General features: G+C 39.3%; 1 protein-coding gene across 6 annotated transcripts in view; it reads right to left on the minus strand.

Moving 5' to 3' along the window:
* The window catches only part of LOC119020583 (teneurin-3), a 274,733-nt gene that overhangs the window by 70,984 nt on the left and 182,956 nt on the right, over positions 1-20,793 (minus strand). For 4 of the 6 annotated variants that reach the window (XM_037100035.1, XM_037100027.1, XM_037100059.1 and 1 more), the window contains 10 exons: positions 17,815-17,934; positions 15,898-15,981; positions 15,164-15,288; positions 14,086-14,341; positions 12,085-12,186; positions 10,750-10,944; positions 8,755-8,955; positions 6,275-6,460; positions 4,688-4,714; positions 2,228-2,236 (listed from right to left, as the gene is read on the minus strand). In XM_037100035.1, the coding sequence (XP_036955930.1) occupies positions 2,228-2,236; positions 4,688-4,714; positions 6,275-6,460; positions 8,755-8,955; positions 10,750-10,944; positions 12,085-12,186; positions 14,086-14,341; positions 15,164-15,288; positions 15,898-15,981; positions 17,815-17,934 (1,305 nt within the window). The remainder of the gene's footprint in view (positions 1-2,227; positions 2,237-4,687; positions 4,715-6,274; positions 6,461-8,754; positions 8,956-10,749; positions 10,945-12,084; positions 12,187-14,085; positions 14,342-15,163; positions 15,289-15,897; positions 15,982-17,814; positions 17,935-20,793) is intronic. The other 2 variants (XM_037100051.1, XM_037100045.1) reach the window with 1 other exon arrangement.

Below are 20,793 nucleotides of genomic sequence, written 5' to 3' on the forward strand. Positions count from 1 at the left end.
GATACAATCTATATCTTTATTGTTTTTACATTGGACCATTTTCGTGCCAAAAAATTCAGCATATTCAGTGTTTCCCTCTCAGCTTGGTAGAATCTCTGAACAGCACCGAGGCAATCATGGGACAATAAATCTACAGTGAAAGTCAGAAACAGCCTAAGGTGGGTTGGCAGCCTCTTAAGGCATGAGGCAGGGTTCATTGCAGGTGTTATACACTGCTGAGTCAAATCCTACCGTTCCACGGTGGAGTTATTCCACAGTTCACACATCAGAAAAAAATTCAACAAATGCACATGTTGCGGTGTAGAAACAACCAAGAAACTAACTTGTCATATATTCTGGTTGAAATAAAACATGGCAAACAGTGAGTGCATGAAAGCAGTATGTCAGCTCCAAGGTACTATGTGTTTTCACACAATTAAAGTTAGGCATGTAAATTGGAGAGAAAACAATAGTGCAAATGTCCATCAGAATTCTAAGTATTCTTGTGAAGCGTGAGCTGTTCCATGGCCCTTTATAGACAGCTGTACTGATTGAAATTACAGCATATCTCTTCAATTAGATGGCACATGGCACCAACAACTGAAAAATATACTGGCCAAACACCGCAACTTATTTTGCCACTGGTATGTCAGAATGTGTTAAGATAAGTTAAATTTGGTAATTGGATTAGATTAGAAAAAATGATATGTCCAGAACTTACTTTTCAGTGCAAGTGATATGAACATCCTTGGGTTTATGTGAGATTTTGCCTGTCCCAACAAAACCTGTTTCAGAAGCTTTTTCACCCTCTCTGAAGGAAATACTCAATACTGTTTTTTGGCAGAAGAGTTTTCAAATGTAAACACTGTGCCAGCAAAAAATGTTAGCCGCTAGCAGCTTCATCCCAAAAATACCTTCAGGGACCCATACTGGTTAAATCCTGATGTGTATAAAGGCTTTTGGCCCTGTGTGATGAACCTTTCTCCAACATATGTACTGACAGACTGAAAGACAAATTGGTAGACAATCAATACATTAACCCATATGTGAGAGACACAGACTGACAGACAGACAGACAGTCAGCCTTCGGTGAAATGCACTGACGTTGTAGTTTCACATGAACCACTAAGATTGCCAACAGCCAAAATGGCTACAGTGTGCTGCATGGCTTCAATCTCAAATTGATTCAAAATATTTTTTCCTCTGCAAACAAAGAAGATGTTATTGTTGCATGATATCATAATGGAAAACAGGGCATATAAACAACCAAAAAAAAAAAAAAAAGCAAAGTTGAAAGCAAAACATTCTGAAAAATGTTAAAAAAATAAAATCTGTCTAAGTGAAATCTAACCAAGGCAGGGAAATTTAACACAGCAAGACCGCAACGTTTCTATAAAAGGAGGCTTTTGTTGCTTAGGAAATCCTTTGGTCTAGTTTCCAGTCAGTGAAAAAACAAAAAGTCACAGGTTAAAATCCATGTGAAATCACAACAGGTAGACAGATACACAGCGCACAAAGTATAGGGAGGACAGGGTGGTGTGGACCGCATGCCTCCGAACGCTATACTTTATGCCTCTGTTTGACATTCCTCGAGCACAGAATAGACAGTGAGGCTGGCAATCAGACAGACTGATTAATAAACAGTGAGTATCAGAACCAAGCAAAGCCCAGCTGGAGAGACAGAATGAAGGATAGATGTAAATATGGAGGTAGAGATGGGGACGAGAAGAAAGGGGAAGGAAGAAGAGAGACAGGAAAGTGAAGACAGATGGATGACAGAGGGACAGCAGCTGGCTAAATTAACACATATAGTATGTACGGTATATATCAGGCTTGTGGATGCAAGACAAACAGGAGTCGCACACCTTTGGTTCATGTCAACTGTTGTTTGTGGTTACATTTCCATGTTCGTGTTTATGTTGTTGCGTGCATCTTCATGTGTGTGTTGTCTGTGTTTTGTGTGTGAGATTCAGAGACAGAGTTAATGGTTTAACCAGAAAAACAAACATGACAAATAAAACATTGACACTGCCAAAATAACTGCAGCAGTGTAACGCAATGAGACAATACAACAAACAGTTACACCAATAGCTTTGAAAGACAGAATGTGAGACAAAGGAAAAGACAGGAAAAATAAAATGAAATTAAATAAATCAGAATTAAAGGAAGTTAAACTTGACAAAGTAGAGTGTGGAGTGGTTGTATTTTGGGACAGTAAGGCCTTTATTAATTCTTTGGCATGAATTACCTTTATATCCTGAGAATAGGAGAGGGCACGAGGGAGAAAGGGAGGAAAATTAGGGAAAAAAGTAAATCCAAACAAAAGCAGCACTGCTAAATATTCTCTCTGTGATGGACAGATGAAAATTGCAGCAAAAGGAAGAGGAGGACAAGAAGAAAGAACTGGGTTCATTGGAGTGCAATAACAGAGAGGACCTTAACAGAGTAAAATGAACAGTTCAATCAAATCATTCTTCATTCACATTATAATCACACAGGGAGGAAGGACAAAAGCCAGCGGATAAAATAAAAGTTTCACAATTAATACAACCAAAAGAAAAATAACCAGAGAAAGATTCTTAGACAACTTTTCCTCCTATGAAAGGGATATAATACAGTTGCAGTCAAATAGAAGTGAGACAGAAGTGGAGAATGGTTATAGTGGCATACTGCACTGTCACTGTAAGTACAGTTCAGATTAATGTTTGGACTGGGGCTGTGGATTTTAAAGGACCTTGGCATAATGTTTACATTCCACGATTAAAGTCACTGTAAAAAAACAACACTAGCACCTGTTTTTGGTTCTGTGGTGTTTGTTTATTTGTTTGTTTGCTGTATGTATGTATGTATGTATGTATGTATGTATGTATGTATGTATGTATGTATGTATGTATGTATGTATGTATGTATCTACATAGTGCATTTATAGTGTAAATGCTGATTATTCTGGTAAAAAAAAAAGTTAAAAAATAAGACTTAAGTCTTAAGTGTGGTTCGTATTTTCAATGCTTAATATACTGAAATTAAGACTATTTTTTGACAAAAAAAAGAAAGAAAAACAAGGACAAAAAGGAACTTTGAAACAGTCTAAAGACCTTAGTGTCAGGAAATCAAATTTCCTGAGATCTCTTTATACAGAAAGGCAGAAAGTGAGAGTGTGGTGAGGCGATATAGTGGTGGGACAAATCATCGCTATTGCAACATACCATAGTTTACAATATGTTGTCTTGTGATACTTTATTTATACACACACACTATCAATAAACTGTTGCCAAACACTGATATATTTTGTTTTAAAAGTAACGTTGCTCATTAGAGATTCAGCAACTTTGGCTACCCGCTGCCTCCTTATGGAGGCTCTGAACAGACGGGTGATGGTCAGATGGATGGTAATTGTATGTGACAGCAAAGATGAAAAAATCCAAGCAAAATAACCAGTCATGAGCAGCTATATTCAGACTCTCCTTTTCAAAACTAGGTGCAGAGTTTGGTTAAGCTTTAACAGTCACCAGAATGTATGGCCTGTGTGTGTGTGTGTGTGTGTGTGTGTGTGTGTGTGTGTGTGCGTGCGTGCGTGCGTGCGTGTGTGTGTGTGTGTGTGTTATTTCTGTTTATTTACCCCTCATTAGGCATTATATCCCTTACCTATTTCTTTGTGATATATATGTATTTCATAATTGCTATCATTGTGATATAGTTAATGGAAAATTAAGTGATCGTATCTTTTCCTGTCATATGGGATCATGAGTCTGTCTGTTTTGTGCACCTATGTCTTATAGACTATTTCCAAACGAAGGGAAAGTCAAGTTAAAAGTAGTCTTCTTTAGTAGTCTCTTTTTACAATTACAGCTAGAAAGAACCTTTTCCAAAAATGTGACTGCAACTGTATTCATTAAATTATTTAAAGGAAGACCACCTTATAATTAGTAGATGTTTTATTTCCATTTCCCAATACCACATTATGAGCAGTATACCTGAGCTCCTTATCTTAAACATTCACATGCGACACAGAAGGAGACTAAAACACACAAATTCCCTGTTTTAAATAACATAGTTCACGTTCAGCATCAGAAACTTTCACTATGTGTCTGTGCTTGTACAGAGCGTGGCTGCTACAAGTAAAGTATGCCTAGACTGTCAGACCGTCCCAAGCCACTACAGATTTCAAATATTATATACATTCTAAAATATCTGCTACAAAATAAGGACAATGATCTAGCTTCAACATACTGAGCAGTATAACAACCAAGTTCAGCTGGATCACTGATCCGTTAATAAATGTGACTGAGAAATCTTAAAATATAAGTTGTCAAATTCAAACCAGTTCACAGTAAAAGGTTAAAAAGACAAACGTCTAATGTGTGACATAACGTTGTACTTTAGGGACTTCTTCCACTGTTGACTTTCTGGCCATGTTTTGTCACTTTTGTTGTAAAAGAATAATGAACTGGTAATATGGTCAGTGGTTTCCCAGAAATCAAAGTAGTTATTTAAGTCAATGACAAAAAGACAGCATTCAAAAACTACACATATAAAGCTACTTCCGAGGAACCAGCAACATATAAGCAATAGAGCTGTAAAGTAAAAAAAAAAAAAAAAAAATCTCAACATTTAAAAACAAGAAGTGTGCATGAAGAGAAAAGCAAAAGGATGAAGCAGTAAGACAGAAAGCCAGTGATGAGGAGAAGAAGAGAAAAGAATACCCTACCTTTTACTCTAATGTCCGGATTGTGGGCTTTAAGGAGGAACGGAACAAAGACAGAACAAAGATAGATGAAAGGAGAGAATTTAGTCTAGAAAAAAGGCAATACAACTGTAAAAAAGAAAAAAAAAACGTCCAGTATCACCATCAGTGAGTAGCTGATTGCAGAAGTCAAACTGTGATTAGACAGGCAAATGCAGAGAGCAGAGATGTAGAGATTCAATCAGACACAGAGAGGTTCAGTCAATGAGAAAAAGGGAAGAAAGACATAATTCAATCATATCTATCTGAGACAGCTCACTAAAAACACTAGCATGCCATCGAGGAAATGTTCAGGTCTGTGATCAGGCTGACCACAGTTAACATTTTCTAACCATGTTTTCTTGTTCAAACCAGGACTGCACTGGAATAATGAAAAAAACAGGGTAGTACGTAAACTGGGATATTCCCATGCTGACATATAAACATAGATAAATAGTGAATACAGAAACAGTTTTACAGTGAGTTGACAGTCTCCAGCAGACTCTAATAGGAGATGTAAATATGGTAGTGAGAGATGGATAGACAGAAGAACAGAGCAGCACCAGCTGATTGTTGGCTAAGCACTCTACATGGATTTCTTCTCATCTCATTTCAGATGATCTCAGCATCCTTCTCCATGTGTGTCAGTGTGCGTGTGCCTAAGTGACAATAACTGAAGCCAATTTACAGCTCTTCCCCAGCAATACTGTCGTTGTCTGCCTGTTTGACAACAAATAGCTTTTTAAGTAAAGGGTTTGGTAGGGAGCTGAAGCTGCCACAAAGGCCTTGCCACTCATCTGTTTCACTCTTTGACAAAGTACAACAGAACTGTGTTTCTCAACTCACCATGGAAACTCACTCAGAAACACAATCCCATTGTAAGTTCTGTAGGTAACAAGCAACATAAAGAGAGGTAGTTTTCCGTCCATGACCACTAAGCAACAGTTGTTGTTTTGCGGTTTCATCTGTTTGAATGTCAAAACAATCCAGCTGAACGTGCAAATATTGAGGATATTCTTTCATCGCTTTTTGTTTTACAGCCATGAACTGTACTGTTTGTCCCACCAGCTCTGAAAACCCACAATACTTGTTTAGCACCAAACAAACACAGTGATTACTCAGCCAGTCACTGTATTTAGCAGCTAGAAATTTAAACAACATTTCAAGTCAATGTTGCTTTTTTTTTTTTTTTTCTAGGATTTTAATGCATTTTTCTCAGTTCTTCAGAAGCAACGTATCTTCAATCCTCAAACCAAAAAAGAATATCAAGAACACAATCTTTTAAGGAGTGACTGCAGTAGTGCAGCTGATGTGCCACCTGGTAAACATGACTTTCATATTGTAAAAAGCTGACTTGTCCTTCAGAATTAGAATGAAAAGTTTGGCCATTTCACTGGACCTGGGGTTAGCCCAATAGGCTGTATCAGTTACCAATAGTTCAAAAAGGCGGCTTCCCAAAAAAAGGTTACTTGCTTGTATAAAATCGATGTATATTATTTTGCAAAACATGTTCCCATCTTAAACATTTTTCTGAATTGTGTGTGTGTGTGTGTGTGTGTGTGTTCCACTCACCGATATTGCAGTGCTCCCCTGTCCATCCCTGGTCACACTCACACTTCCCCTCCTTACACACTCCGTTCTTGCTGCACAGTGGGTGGCAGGCCTTCTGGTCACACACAGTTCCAGTCCAGCCCTCCTCGCACCGACACACACCGCCATAACAGACGCCATGGCTGCCACAGTCCACTTCACACACCTCTGTTAGAGAGAGAAAGAAAAAAATATCACATGCAATATCAGAAACACAGTATACATCTATACTGCAGTTACTGGCTTATGGAACATCAATACTGTAATTCAGCCATTGGTCTTGTTTAAGTCACTAAAAAACATAAAGTAATAGACGGCAGTATTTGTTTTCAGGACTAGAGTGCACCTAAGATGGCTCATGCATGTGTAAATGTGGATGATTAACCTCTGGAATATTTTTTTCATCAAGCTTAGTTTTCACCGTAACCTTTCCTTAACTTATGGACATACTTGTCACTGTGGGGTGGGTGACAACAGACAGCCTGACTACAGCAGGTAGGTTTATTCAATGCCTCTGCAGTGCAGTGTAACTTCTGTCATAATGTTTTTCCCACTGTGAATATTTTTACTACTGAACATGTCTAAGCCGAAACTCTTAATTGAATTTGAATGTGATGAATGACAGACGGATACTGTACGTGCCCAGCTCGTTATATATATGTTCAGCTTAGCTGATGAGAAGATGCCACCCTTTGCTCAAACATGCCATACAACTAAGTAGTTTTAACACTAACTACACCCATGGTTGTAAATCTCAATGTTACACTCACCTGTCCAGCAGAAAGCAGGACACTTTAGTATCGCTCTGCTAACATTTATCTATCATCACAGATTTCCATCTGGGAAAGACAGCTTTCATTCTTGCTTTATAATGTTGCTTGCCCAACTTCATAGGGTGTTTATTCAAGGTCCTGGGATTTTCTTGTACAAAGTAAGTATGATCATCTATCCTTTATCAGATTGTGGTTCCAAACATCTCACAATACAAGTAGTTTGGCAGGAGACAGCAGCCAGTTGCTCTTATGTACCTTTAACAAACACCTCCTACAGCTTGAGCCAAACTGACCTGACATTTCGACAGGCCAATCTTAACACATTTGGGGTGAAAACTATCAATAGCTTCAACTTTTACTGAAGGGTGTGGCTGTCATAGCATGGCGATTTTTGATGAATCACCTGAAAACATGGTCAAATGTGCACCAAACACATTTATATGTAGATAATGAGTTATAAGCACAGCACCACCAGGTGGCAAAAATAAATGACACATTCTTATACTTCTGGCAGCAGCCCCTGCGGCTAGTTTGATGTACATTCATGAAATTTAGTGCGCATATCTATTGTACCTAGATCAACAAAATAAACATGTGTCACCTGTTGGTTGTTGGTGTGCACTGTAGCTCCTACTGTAGATAAATCAAATTATTTAAACCACCTTCACTGTCACTGTGTCAGTACCTCAGCAGTCACAGCGATTGAAAAGAGTGACATATGTAATAATTGCATGATTCACGCATTTGATTAACCAGACCATTGAGTTATGGCTAAAAACATGTTTTTGAGGTCAGTCACCTTGACCTTTGACTACCCAAATTTAATCAGTTCCTTCTTGAGTTCCAGTGGACTTTTGTGAAATTCTCTCCAAGATTTTCTGAGCTATCATGTGCATGCAAATGGATGGGGGGGGGCGTACATATGGATTGATGGACCGTAAAAGCATTTATATTCACCTGTGCATTCATCTTTTCCAGACTGCTCTACTCCTCACATTGTCAAGAGACAGTATTCCTGTTTGCAGCAACTTCAAACCACAGCTTCAAGGTGTCAAACAAACTGTAAGTCATCTTGAGACCAGAATACTTCTATTTTAGCTTCTCTTCACTGGCCGCCGGTTATGTTAAATATTGATTTGGAGATCTTACTGATTTTACAGAAGTCTTATTGTGGATAAGCCCCTAGCTATGACACTGACCTTGTACCTCCTCACAAACTGAAGTGTGAGATCCTCAGGCAAGGTTCTCTGGCTGTTTCAAACTCCTGGCTAACTTCTGAAGGTGAACATGTTTTTGCCATCAGGGTAGCCAAGCTGTTGAAGAGTACACTTCTGGCTAAGGCACTATCATCCAATAACTCACTAAGAATCACATTTACAGGTACAGATTTTGTATAATTGACTGTCTTATTCACCTTGTGTCTTATCAGTTGTTTATGTACGACATCTTTCATGCCTGTGCCGATGGGATCACTAACATCTCCAACACTGTTATCTTAATTATGTTCAGCTCTGTAATAGCTTTTTGTCATCATATCAGGGTGATCCTGCATGTTAATGATTCTGTAAAGCTGATTTTACGAAAACCATAAAAATAACATTTGTTAATATTCATATATTCTGTAAGAATCAACAGTAAAGAAAACACTGACAGACCTTTACAACACATGCCATTAAACACGGGACACACCTAAAGAGCAGTCGGGCCCAGTCCAGTTCTTGTCACAGGTACACGTGCTGGTTTCTGTGTTGAAGGTGCCGTGACCTGAACACTGGTCTGGGCACATAGCCTTGGCAATCTCACAGCTCGCTCCACCCCAGCCTGGCTGACAGTGACACTCGCCATGAATACACACGCCATGGGCTGAACAGCTTGGGTCTATGCAGTCCACTGGAGAAAGAGAGATGAAGAGTTAAGAATACACTAAATAGTTTATTTAGTACATGCATGTGTGTGTATGGAATAGAATGGAATGGACTTGACGGCACAGCCTGCCATATAAAGGGTCAACCTGGTCATCCGGAGAGATACAGCTCTTACGATTGGAAGTGCCAAACAATATGTCTATGCATGCAAACTCACACATTAATGGAACAGCCACCAAGAGCAATTTGGGGTTCAGTATCCTGCTCACAAAAAATTGCCAACCTTCCAATTAGTGGATGACCTGCTCTCCCACTGAGAATCTTTGCAGTTCTCTGCAGCTTTCAGCTCAGTGTTTGATTTGCTTGGTTTCTCCACCCCTGTATCTAAAGTTAATTGGATGAGGAGTGAAGAAGTGGCTTGTGGACAAAGTGAAACACCTGATAATGGACCACCAAACCAACTTCCAGTTGAGAAAAAACTTCAGCGAGGAGCTGGAGTACAGGAAATGATTGGATCTTATCGGCAGTTTTATTGCAGTTGAGGATGAAGTAGTTGACTGATTTAACCTAAATAAAGAGAACAAAGCCTACACCATATAAGAATTTGCATACATACCAACATGTTTAATGGATTCAGTATACAAAACCAGCTATTACAAATTCCTATGGCCCATAGGGTCCATTCACCTCATAATAAATTATATTAATTCATTATTTTCTATCATTTTACACAGAATTTGTAATAGGCATAATTCCAAATGAATAAAGCTCAGCGTTCAATCATGACTATCTTTTAATTCATCTCTCTCCCTACTCCCTCTATTAATGTGACCATGGGCATTTCATACACGCACTCTCCATTTAACCAACCAGATTCTGCCACAAACCTTATCAGCCAATCATGTCTCTGCTGTTTCAAACTGCTCTCCTCTCTGCTGTTAGCTGTCATTTCAGTTACCGGTATTCATGTTACCCTCCTCTACCCCATCCTCAACACTTCATATACATTTCTACTCACCAAAATCAACTCCCCTGTCATCAGATCTACTGGACTTTCTTCCTCCATCACAACCACCAGTGTCTAGACTCTGTTGGAGGTTGTCCTATTCATTATTTCCCCAAATAATGCTTCATCACAATAGAGTCTAACCGCTCAACTGTCTCATTCTTCTCGTACACATGGCAATAAATCTTCATGTTCACTCTAAAAATACTACTCTTTCCTGATTGAGCTACATTAAACAATGATCCACAAAGGCTTAAAGCTATGTTAAACATGTGAAAGGTCCAAACTAGTACATGGTAGATTTGTATCGATCAATTCAGATTAAAACTATTTGTGTTTTGCATGGATCCTATTCTAGCCAACTGACTGTCAGTAATTATTAAACAGTAACCATGCACCATTTTGTGTGACAAAACAGGCAAAACAGAACTGACATCACCCCGAATACCTCCATTAATGTGACTGTGTCAATAACAATAATAATCCATCTGATACGACATGACATTTCTTAACTATCTTGTTAGGTTGTCAAGAGCAGTGATATGGGTTTGAGAGATCTGAACTTGTGAGAGACCCAATTATGAATCATATCTAGTTATGCATGAATGTTTCAGTTTCAGAAGTAAACATCAGGGGTAGAAATAAATGAGTGCAAAATATTTAATTTATCTTGACCTTTAATTGTGTAGTGATGGCTTCATTAAATTCCAAAATGTCAAACGTGCAAAATAATGCAGAGCAGTGTTAAAATGTTCAAAACTATTTCTGATAACATCATATGTAAGTATGTATGTTTGTGTCAGTTCTTCTCACCTTCTTCACAATTATCACCCTTATAACCAGTGTTGCAGATGCAGGCTCCCGTAATACAGATGCCATGTCCTCCACAGTGGATGTCGATGCACTGGTTGGCTGGCACATCACACTCAGTACCTTTCCACCCGCTGTAGCACTGGCAGCGGCCACGGGAGTACTGGCCATTTCCACTGCATAGTACTGGACAGGCAGCTAGACCAGACACATGCAGGAAGATGGATTGGTAAGATACACTGGTTTTACAGAATGATTTAGTCAAAGCTGACAGTGTCTCACATGTCAATAAACTAATTAGTCACAACTAAAGAAACATGTGACCACCGATGATACAGTTCTTTAGTTCAGTAGACCTTTTCTTACAACCGCTATTGTAGCCTACATGTGCAGCATTTGATTGTAGCCCATGTTGCAATGGACATCTGCCTTAGATGAATTTTCTCTCTCAATGTGCATGATTCTTCCTTTTTCTCCATGTTTTGGCTGTTGGCAAACAACATTATGGTGTTTAACCCCCAACAACACGAATTGGGCGTGAATTGGGAAATGCGCATGTGTGGAGCATCGGACCCACACCAACCACAGCTGTAGCATAAATGGAACCATGCCTCAGTACGCACTACTGATAAAAGTCCCCAGCTGTCGGCAGACACATGGTTTTGTAATGTGACTGATGACGACAATTCTTGTTGTGCATTCTTTGAATTTGTATTCGGAAAGACGATAACAGCAGATATAAACACAATGGTTATTTGTCTGGGCAGGTAAATGGCCTATGCCCATTGTGTGAACTGGATTTGGCCCCAGTAAGCACTGCAGCCCCTTAGGGGGAAAAAAGTGGCAACATCCTGCGACCCTCACGGATAAGCGGAAAGACAATGAAACGAAACGAAACGAAACGAAACTTATTTGGTCTTCCATCTCTATCTGGGTCAACTGCATTGCTTGCAGTGATGTTTGGTCTGGCTGGCGGAAAGAAGTTGTGGGCAGTAATAGCTTTAAGGTCTACTGCACTTCATCCAAATCAATGACTCTATCGCTTTCATAACCAATATGTGCTTCAGTATTGAAGGTGAAAAAAGAAAATACAAATTTAGCAAAATTTGAGGTATGCCACATCAGCATGTGCCACCATCACAAGGTTTCAGGTTATGCAAAATTGTTGAGCACAAACAGGTGATCCGATTGCAAAAACTAGGAGTATATTGAATGTGATAGGTTTAGACTAGAAAGTGAAACCTTACAATACTCCAGACTGTGCAGGTCACCCTGACCGTTTGACCTCCCAACATTTCTTGCCTCACTATGGTTGGCAGTGTGTTCGTGTGTGTTTACCTCGAGAGCAGTCTAAGCCCAGAAATCCCGGGAAACAGTGGCATATTCCTGAGAGACAATCTCCATTTCCGTGACAATTCTGAGGACACTCCATAATGGACTCTGATTAGGAGATAGAGAGAGATAGAGAGATACAGAGGGAGAGATACAGAGATACAGAGAGAGAGAGAGAGAGAGAGAGAGAGAGAGAGAGAGAGAGAGAGAGAGAGAGAGAGAGAGATACAGAGAGAGAGATACAGAGAGATACAGAGAGAGAGATACAGAGAGAGAGATACAGAGAGAGAGATACAGAGAGAGAGATACAGAGAGAGAGATACAGAGAGAGAGAGATACAGAGAGAGAGATACAGAGAGAGAGATACAGAGAGAGATACAGAGAGAGAGAGATACAGAGAGAGATACAGAGAGAGAGAGAGATACAGAGAGAGATACAGAGAGAGAGAGATACAGAGAGAGAGAGAGATACAGAGAGAGATACAGAGAGAGAGAGAGATACAGAGAGAGATACAGAGAGAGAGAGATACAGAGAGAGATACAGAGAGGGAGATACAGAGAGAGATACAGAGAGAGAGAGAGATACAGAGAGAGATACAGAGAGAGAGAGAGATACAGAGAGAGATACAGAGAGAGAGAGATACAGAGAGAGATACAGAGAGAGAGAGATACAGAGAGGGAGATACAGAGAGAGAGAGAGAGAGAGAGAGATACAGAGAGAGAGATACAGAGAGAGAGAGATACAGAGAGAGAGAGAGAGATAGCATGCAGTTGTATATCTTATTATCTATAGTCCTGTGCAGTTGTCACAATTACAGCCATTTGGTCCAATCAAGACCTTCTAACATCCAATTACCATGCCACAGCCTTACTTACACACACACACACACACACACACACACACACACACACACACACACACACACACACACACACACACACGTTCATGCAGAACAAAGTTTTCCAATAATAAATAAATAAATGCTATACAGTGCCTTTGGTCTTGTTGCACCCTCTGATGTGATATTCCTCCTAATTAAGCTTATCAGAATCATTATATCTCCAGGTTACTTGAAAAACAGGTCATAGTGTCACGTTCAGCAGACGAATCAGCAGGTGTCCCTAAAAACTGGGATTTTCCCAAAAATGGCCCCATTTATAACATCTGTACAAAAGGTTCTAACTGATAGTGAGAATGCAATTAAACATGTTTTACTACTCTTTTTTAAAGTACTTTTTAGGTCTTTAGGGCTTTACTGATAGGACAGCTCAGAGAGATGACAGGAAACAGGATGGGGGGGTGGGGGGCGTGACATGCAGGAAAGGGCCACAGGCTGGACTCAATCACCAGGCCAATGCCTAGAGGTGAAGACCTCTGCACATGAGACAACTTGATCTGAATATATATGATGATGAACAATGTGGAGGCCAGAATCAGGCCAGAAAGTTGCCAGTATGGACATTGTGCCATGGTCAGTTGTTGAAAAATAATTTTAAAAAAGCTGTTCCCTGTTTCCCTGGCAACCCTGAGGATTTGACCAGCAGCTGGATCAATCATTATAATCCCATTAGGTTTTTATGAAATTAAGACATTGTTATGTACTCAAGTAAACATGACAAACCTCTGATTTTACTTAGAAATTGGAGAAATACTAGTCCTCTTAGTTGAAAGTACCCATTGGCTCAGCTGTTAGCCAGAAGGCTAACACTGTGATTGCAAGATTCAAATTCAGTAACACTGCGTACTGTTGACAAATAGTAAATACAGTTTGGCAGTATGTTTGACACCAAGATCACCAACACTGTTGACATCATAAAAAATATGTATTTTTAAATTGATTTCCTTGAACTACAGGCTGGTATCCTAAAGATGTGTGTTAACATTGCTTACAGTAATTTTGGATATTATGAACTGTAAAATATACTCACTCATGCTTACAGTAACCTACTAACCAATGATTACAAGACATACAGGAAGCACTATTCCAACCATATTGCTATGCCTCACCTATGACAATGGTATTGTAGGAGACTTGCTCTGTGTTGCGTCCATCATTGTAAAATGCCAGATGCCAGATTCCTGTGTCCAGGTACTGGATGAAGCCAGCCTCGTGTAAGTTCACTGAACGAGCATGCCTGGCTCCTCCCCCAGAGTCCTCCTCATGCAAACCAGCTGGGTATGTGTGTTCCATGTCTGTGTCACTGAGCGCTCGCTTGTCTTTGGAAATGAGGCGACTACCATCTAGTAGCTCTACAAAGTCGTACTGGAAGACAAAAATATTGGTCAAATTAGACATCATTGAAGATACATTTTTCCCTTAAAGAACATTTAGTAAAATACTCTGATGATAAAAATCTATTCCTAACCACCATTTTCATTCAAGTTTAGTGGTGATTAGCATGGTATATGCTAGGTTTTTTGTAGCATAGTCCATGAAAATGTTGCTTAGTCCAATAGTCCATCCATCTTAACGGCTTAAATTTGGTAGACATATCTAAGTATCTTAATCGTCCTTTTTATCTAGCCCAAATGGCAACTCATTACACCTTAATCACAAAAAGAAACATTTGCAGTTGCATCATATGTTGTTATTCTTGTTCATTCCATTTTAACACACATGCACACATAAAAACACTCAGACACACATGTCTATTATTGAAGGTGCTAATATTGAGCTTTGATAGGGATGGGATTATACAAACCTGTCTTTTAAAGTTAATTAGTCACTTGATAGAAGACATGTTTCACAGTTAGAATGTGTAAGTGTAGCCACTAAAAGGGATGCTTCATTGTGAACAAGACTCCATGCAATACTTTATCTAATAACACTAATAACACACCCTAAGGGATTTAAGGCTTTGACTATTTGGGAGGCACAATTTATATTCAATTTTGGTTTTTGCTTTAGAGCAGAGGATTCAGGATGGTTGACAAAAGGCTTTCTTAAACAACATGTCGGACATCTGAGAGCAGAGTGGCCTCTGACCTGAGACCTTTTGCTATGACATGACCATACACTTTATCTGACATGAGAACGACATGACCATTAGTATAACACAAACAGATGCCTGTTTGCTACACCAACCTGTGTGTGTGATGGCGGCAGGCCTTTACGTCCATACACCCCAACAAGAGCATCTTTCTGGACAGAGATGTTGAATTTCAAGAACTGTGGTTGGTCAATATAGAGCTGAGACCTCCAAAACACACCTTGGATAAAGAAAAACAATAACAGGCAGCAGTCAAAATGAGTGATTTGAATATTAAAACACTCCTTGAATCATTTTCAGAATTATCCATTCTATTTTAGTACAGAAATCAATATTCTCACACACACAATCTTTGATTTTACATACTTCCAACACTCACAATGCCACACATTGCTTCATATTAACTACATATTCCAACAGACCATAGTTGATGGTTATTAAATTATGTATAAACTACTACACAAACGTTTATTTTTTGATGTCTGTGGTAGCCCCACATTCAAGTAACACATTCAACACAGTTGATGTTGTTATTTATCTTACCTTCAGTGATAAAAAAAGGGGTCGACAAAAGTTACCAACAGTTGCCCCCCACAACCAGCAGCCAATTTGGTCACACATTTTATTATATACTTCTTAAAACTGTTTCAGCAAAAACTGAAAGTGTTCACCTTCATATTTAACTCTACTGAGGTAAATGACAACTGAGTATACAATGCTTTGGTGAGAATGTTTTGTTGTGTAAGAGATTCTGTACATTTTGTTCACAGATTGAAAAAGTGAAATGATCCAACAGGTTTATACATGTACACATGTGCATGTCACTAACCTGGTGGTACATCTTGTATCGCGCGTCTGCCCACATCCACCTCTCCTGTGTCTATAGTGTTGTTCTCTACAAGGAACATTTTACCTGCAGAAAGAGTTGGGTGAATGTAAACAAGATGAGTTTCGTCTTATCATCCATTTAACAATATTTCTGCAATGGTCAAAACATAATTTAATACAAATCATGTACTGGTAATATCACATCAACCAAAGTGCTTAAACCTGCAGATAAAAGATTGATCTGGAATGTAAGCTTTGTTTTTTTTCTGTGGTTAAACATGAATGCTTACAGGAAAATGTTTACAGCTACAGAAAACCTTGGCTTATCCTGAGATCCTTTGAGGAAACAGTTCACACATTTCACAGTGAACTATCATTATCACTTAACAGTTAATGCCTCTGTGCACCAGGCATGTTGTAGTTTACATCTATGTCAATCCAGAATCATAGTGAAGACTAATGGAATTTAACAAGACATATGAGGAAAAAGACCCCGGCACACATGTGTTTCTTGACAATAACATGGTACTACTGAGAAATGACAAGAAAAGTACATTTGTAGAACACTATGCTGTCAGTGTGATCTTGACCTCTGATCTTTTGGATATAAATGTTATCACTCCATTGTATACCTTTAAAAATCTATGCTGAAATGCTGTCAGACTTTATGTATAAATTAGAGTTATGGTTAAAAAGTGAGCCAAGTGAGGCCAAGTGGACGTTTATGCCAAACGGATGTAGATATCATGTTCACCAGAATGGGATGGGCAGGGGGACAGTCTTACATACGGACAGGCCACCTGGACACATAATGCCTTCACAGCTATGACCAGCACTGAGACATAACAGGCTTTGAAATCCTGGTCCAGTGTCTGATCTGAGGAATTGTTTGCCTTGTGCTCACTCATGATATAGATAGAAATGTATCACACCATGACCTTCTACCTATTTTCTGGATTGCTTATAAATAAATGTGAAACAACATTTATGAAACTATTTATTGTGCGTGTGTGACTAAGACCTACAGAGAGAGCGAGAGTGTGTCCTTGTGAGGGGAAGCCACTTAAATCAAGAGCAGGCTACGTCAGCGTTTTCATTTTTTTTTTTTCCCTTCACATTCGATGTGTATTTTACTCTGCTTGTGATACAAACTACAAAGGTTCTTCAGTAATTTTCAGAAGGATCAGGAGTCATTAGAGAACTTAACCCAACAACCTTATTGGACATATCCAGTGATTGTTAGGCTGAGTGGCAAAGGTAAACTCAAACACCAGCTTAACAAACAAAATACATAATAAAAAAAAATTAAAAACATTGGATTGCACAAAGACAGGCAGATGGTAAACACTGCAGACTACGCAGTGAAAAGATGCATTCATTTATCTCACAGGTTGCAGAGTGTTTATTGGCAAACATTTCTAAGACGAATGACATTCAAATGCAGGTATTATGCACCAATACACTGGAAGGAAACATAATGCCACTCAGACATGTTTTTCATATCTACAAATTAATGTTGAAAATATGTTCAAATGGATCTTCCACTGACACTATCTGTGAACCCAGCCTACATGACCATTGTCAAACATTTTGTACAGCTGTCCACGTCCATGACCTCTGCACTCTTACTTTCACCACTGTAACTCAACTGCAGTGGAACTCAACATAATTTACAATTGTATCTAAGTATTATAGGATTTAATTATTAAAAGACAGGAGGATGTTTGCAGGGCTGTACGACAAGGATTATTTCTTCTATTTGAAACTACAGTAAATGTCTGCCGTGCCAGTGCCTCCTGAATATTTCTGGTCAAAGTAAAGGTTTCTACTACAAGAGGTAATACTTTCTTCCTTATACTCTTGATTGCTTTTCCTATCATGAAAAGAGATTAAACAGTGTATTTAGGTATGAACTTACCATTGTCTGTGGACACCATAAAGGTGTTTGGAGTTGTATCTCTTCCCCCTCCTCCATTTTCAAATGCTCCATATCCCTCACTCTCCTGAAGCTGCCAGTTCAGACCGAACAGGTGCATGGCTGGAGAGAGCAAGATGTAAAGGAAAATTAAAAACACAAGAGATGAACAGGGAGGTTAATAATGGGTCCTAAAAAAAAGGAGATTAAAACAAATCGGAAGAGGGAGGAATAAAATAAGGGGGATAGGATGAGATGAGAACTCAGATGAGAACAGATGAGAAACAGGGTAAAAGTTCAGAAAAGGGTAGACTATGGAAAGGAAGGATAATAATATATCAAATGATGCTAAGATGAGACGAGAAAATATACTACTGGATGTGAATATACTGTGCATTGTTTCTTCTCATACTCATAGATATGTGGTTGCATGTACACTCACGGGGCTTTGTTAAGCATATTGAGCACTAGCAGTATGTTTTCGGGAACCTGAATCGCATCTGTAATTCTCTCAGGTCAGGTACACAAATCAAGTGGGCGACTACACATGACACACACACAAACGCTCCAGTACCTAGATATGGATTGAGTGGAGTGTGTAGCTTCTGGCAGCTAATCTAACATAACACAATATAACACTTCTCCCACCTACATGCTTACTCTCTCCCCCTGTCCTTGCTGTGTGTGTGTGTGTGTCCATGGATCTGCTCATTTGCTACCCCCCTCCTTCTCCTCACATCTCAATTGACACGGAAACAGATTTTTCTGAGGCCAGAAATCAGTCAAATTTGTGTATACCAGAGAGAAAAGACATGTCCACACCCACGAAAACCATTTCTATTCACCAGCACGCCTCCCTCCTTAAGCGATTGCGTATAGTCTGCAGAATTATGCCGACTATCTGATGAAGCACTGCAGAGGCACTGTAGCATTTTGCAAAATTAGGCAGCAGAAGAGGAATCTGCTACTGTGCTTTGCCTTGTCAACCCAACAGAATTACACGGTGCAATTTGAAACTGTGGGTTGTTGTCTGGGTTTACACTGACATATCAGTTTTACATAGCAGGACCCACTGTCACTTTTTCCTTGTTCTCAAATAACTTGAAGTGGAATACATTTGTACTTTTTTTTCCCGCGAGACACCTGGTTGCACATTATTTTGTTCATATTTAACTAAATAAAATGCAAACAGAAGTAAACATCAGTACGTATATCAGTTTTTAACAGTGCAAACTTTTTTCCTTATAAACACTTATTTATTATACTTTAAATCATTATTTATATTTAAACGTTGCATGGGGCTTTTCAAGGTAGTTGGTGCTCTTGGTGTTACACAGTGGTCTGGCTTGTGCTGTTTACAGTACTTGTCCATCGCTCTAATGTTTTACTATATAATGGACAATATTTGCCACGATCACAAGCTGCTGGAAGAATCTACTCTGACAGCAGCAGAGGCATATTTGACTTTTAGCATGGAGAGAGAGCGCAGAAACTGACAAGACAGACAAGAAGGATTTGTTGGCGAAGCGAAAAGCAAATGTTCCTGATTGACAAAATGTCACATTTAAACTTGTAGTGGATGTAATAGAGAACTTAACAACCTTAATGAGGGAATAGCATGCCCCTGGGAAGAGCACCAGGCTTTGAAGACAGTTTTTATATTGGCCAAACAATGTAATACATCGCCATTGTGAAAGAAGCTTCTGGAAAATGCAAACCCATGCAAAACAATTTGTTTTACTGTCATAATTCGAGCCATTAAGTCCAGTAAAATCTGGAAATCTGGGGAGTGTTTGTATTCATTCAATAATTTATAATGAACAAGACCAGTGCTAACTGAACACATTTCCTCTAACTGATATTCTTCAAAATAAAAGTCAAACTGGTGTGAAACAACAGAAAAAAAAAAAAACTTAAAAGCTTAAAATTCAAAACTAAACTGGCAGCGAGATTTTATTATACTAAAGTAGTTAAGGACCTGTGGAAAACTTTTTCAAACCTCACGTCCACTATGGCAGTCAACAACAATTCAAATGGGGCTTTTCCACCAAAAAACACCAAGTTAAACCATACACATTTCCATTACAAGTTAAAAGATGCAGAGTTGAGAAATGAACATCCCTCGAGTGGGGCCAAAGCGTACCTGCCCCACCTGCTAGCAGGCTGCAATGAAAACTCGTGACCCAGGCCAACCAGTGTCAAGTGCCCTCCTTAGGCTAATATAGTTGGGATACTAACGAGACCAGAGAGAAAGATGTTTCTAAAAGTCTGGATGTTCAGCTCTCAGTGTTGCTTGTGAAAACCCAACATTTCCTGATTTTGCTGCGTCATAAAGCAGCTTCTAAATAACATAATGAAGGGATCTTTTATTGTGGAGAATTTATCTGAAATTAAATATGATCATCACTGAATTAGCAATTTGTTAGTGGTGACCATGAAATGAGAAAGGTTTTTTATGGCCGCTCTTTTGACCACTACTCAAGGCGGTGAAAGAACAGTTCCCTGGGGTGTGCCAGCTTGCCTGTCATATGTGGTGACAAGCAACACTTGCACACCCCAGGAAACTTTCCTTTAACCATTTTTGTTAATCATCTACACCTCTGACTTCTGCTATGACTCACAGACATGCCACTGTCAGAAGTTCTCTGACGACTCCTCCATTGTTGGAAGTTTGAAGGACAGGTCAGACTGGACTGGTCAGAAAACACTGAGGCCCTTTACAGGAAGGGACTGAGCAGGCTGTTCTTTCTGAGAAGGATCAGGTCTTTGGATGTGTGCACTAGGCTGCTACGAATGTTCTACCAGTGTGTAGCAGCCAGTGTCATATTCTTTGCAGCAGTGTGCTGGGGAGGTGGCATCAGGAGCGGTGGTGCTATCAAGCTGAACAAACTGGTGAGGAAAGCCAGCTCTGTGGTGGGGGTGAAAATGGACAGCATGGAGGTGGTGACAGAGAGGAGGAAGAGAGTAAAGTTGCAAGCTATA

This window comes from Acanthopagrus latus, chromosome 1 (assembly GCF_904848185.1).
Source record: "Acanthopagrus latus isolate v.2019 chromosome 1, fAcaLat1.1, whole genome shotgun sequence".
Taxonomy (NCBI): Eukaryota; Metazoa; Chordata; class Actinopteri; order Spariformes; family Sparidae; genus Acanthopagrus; species Acanthopagrus latus.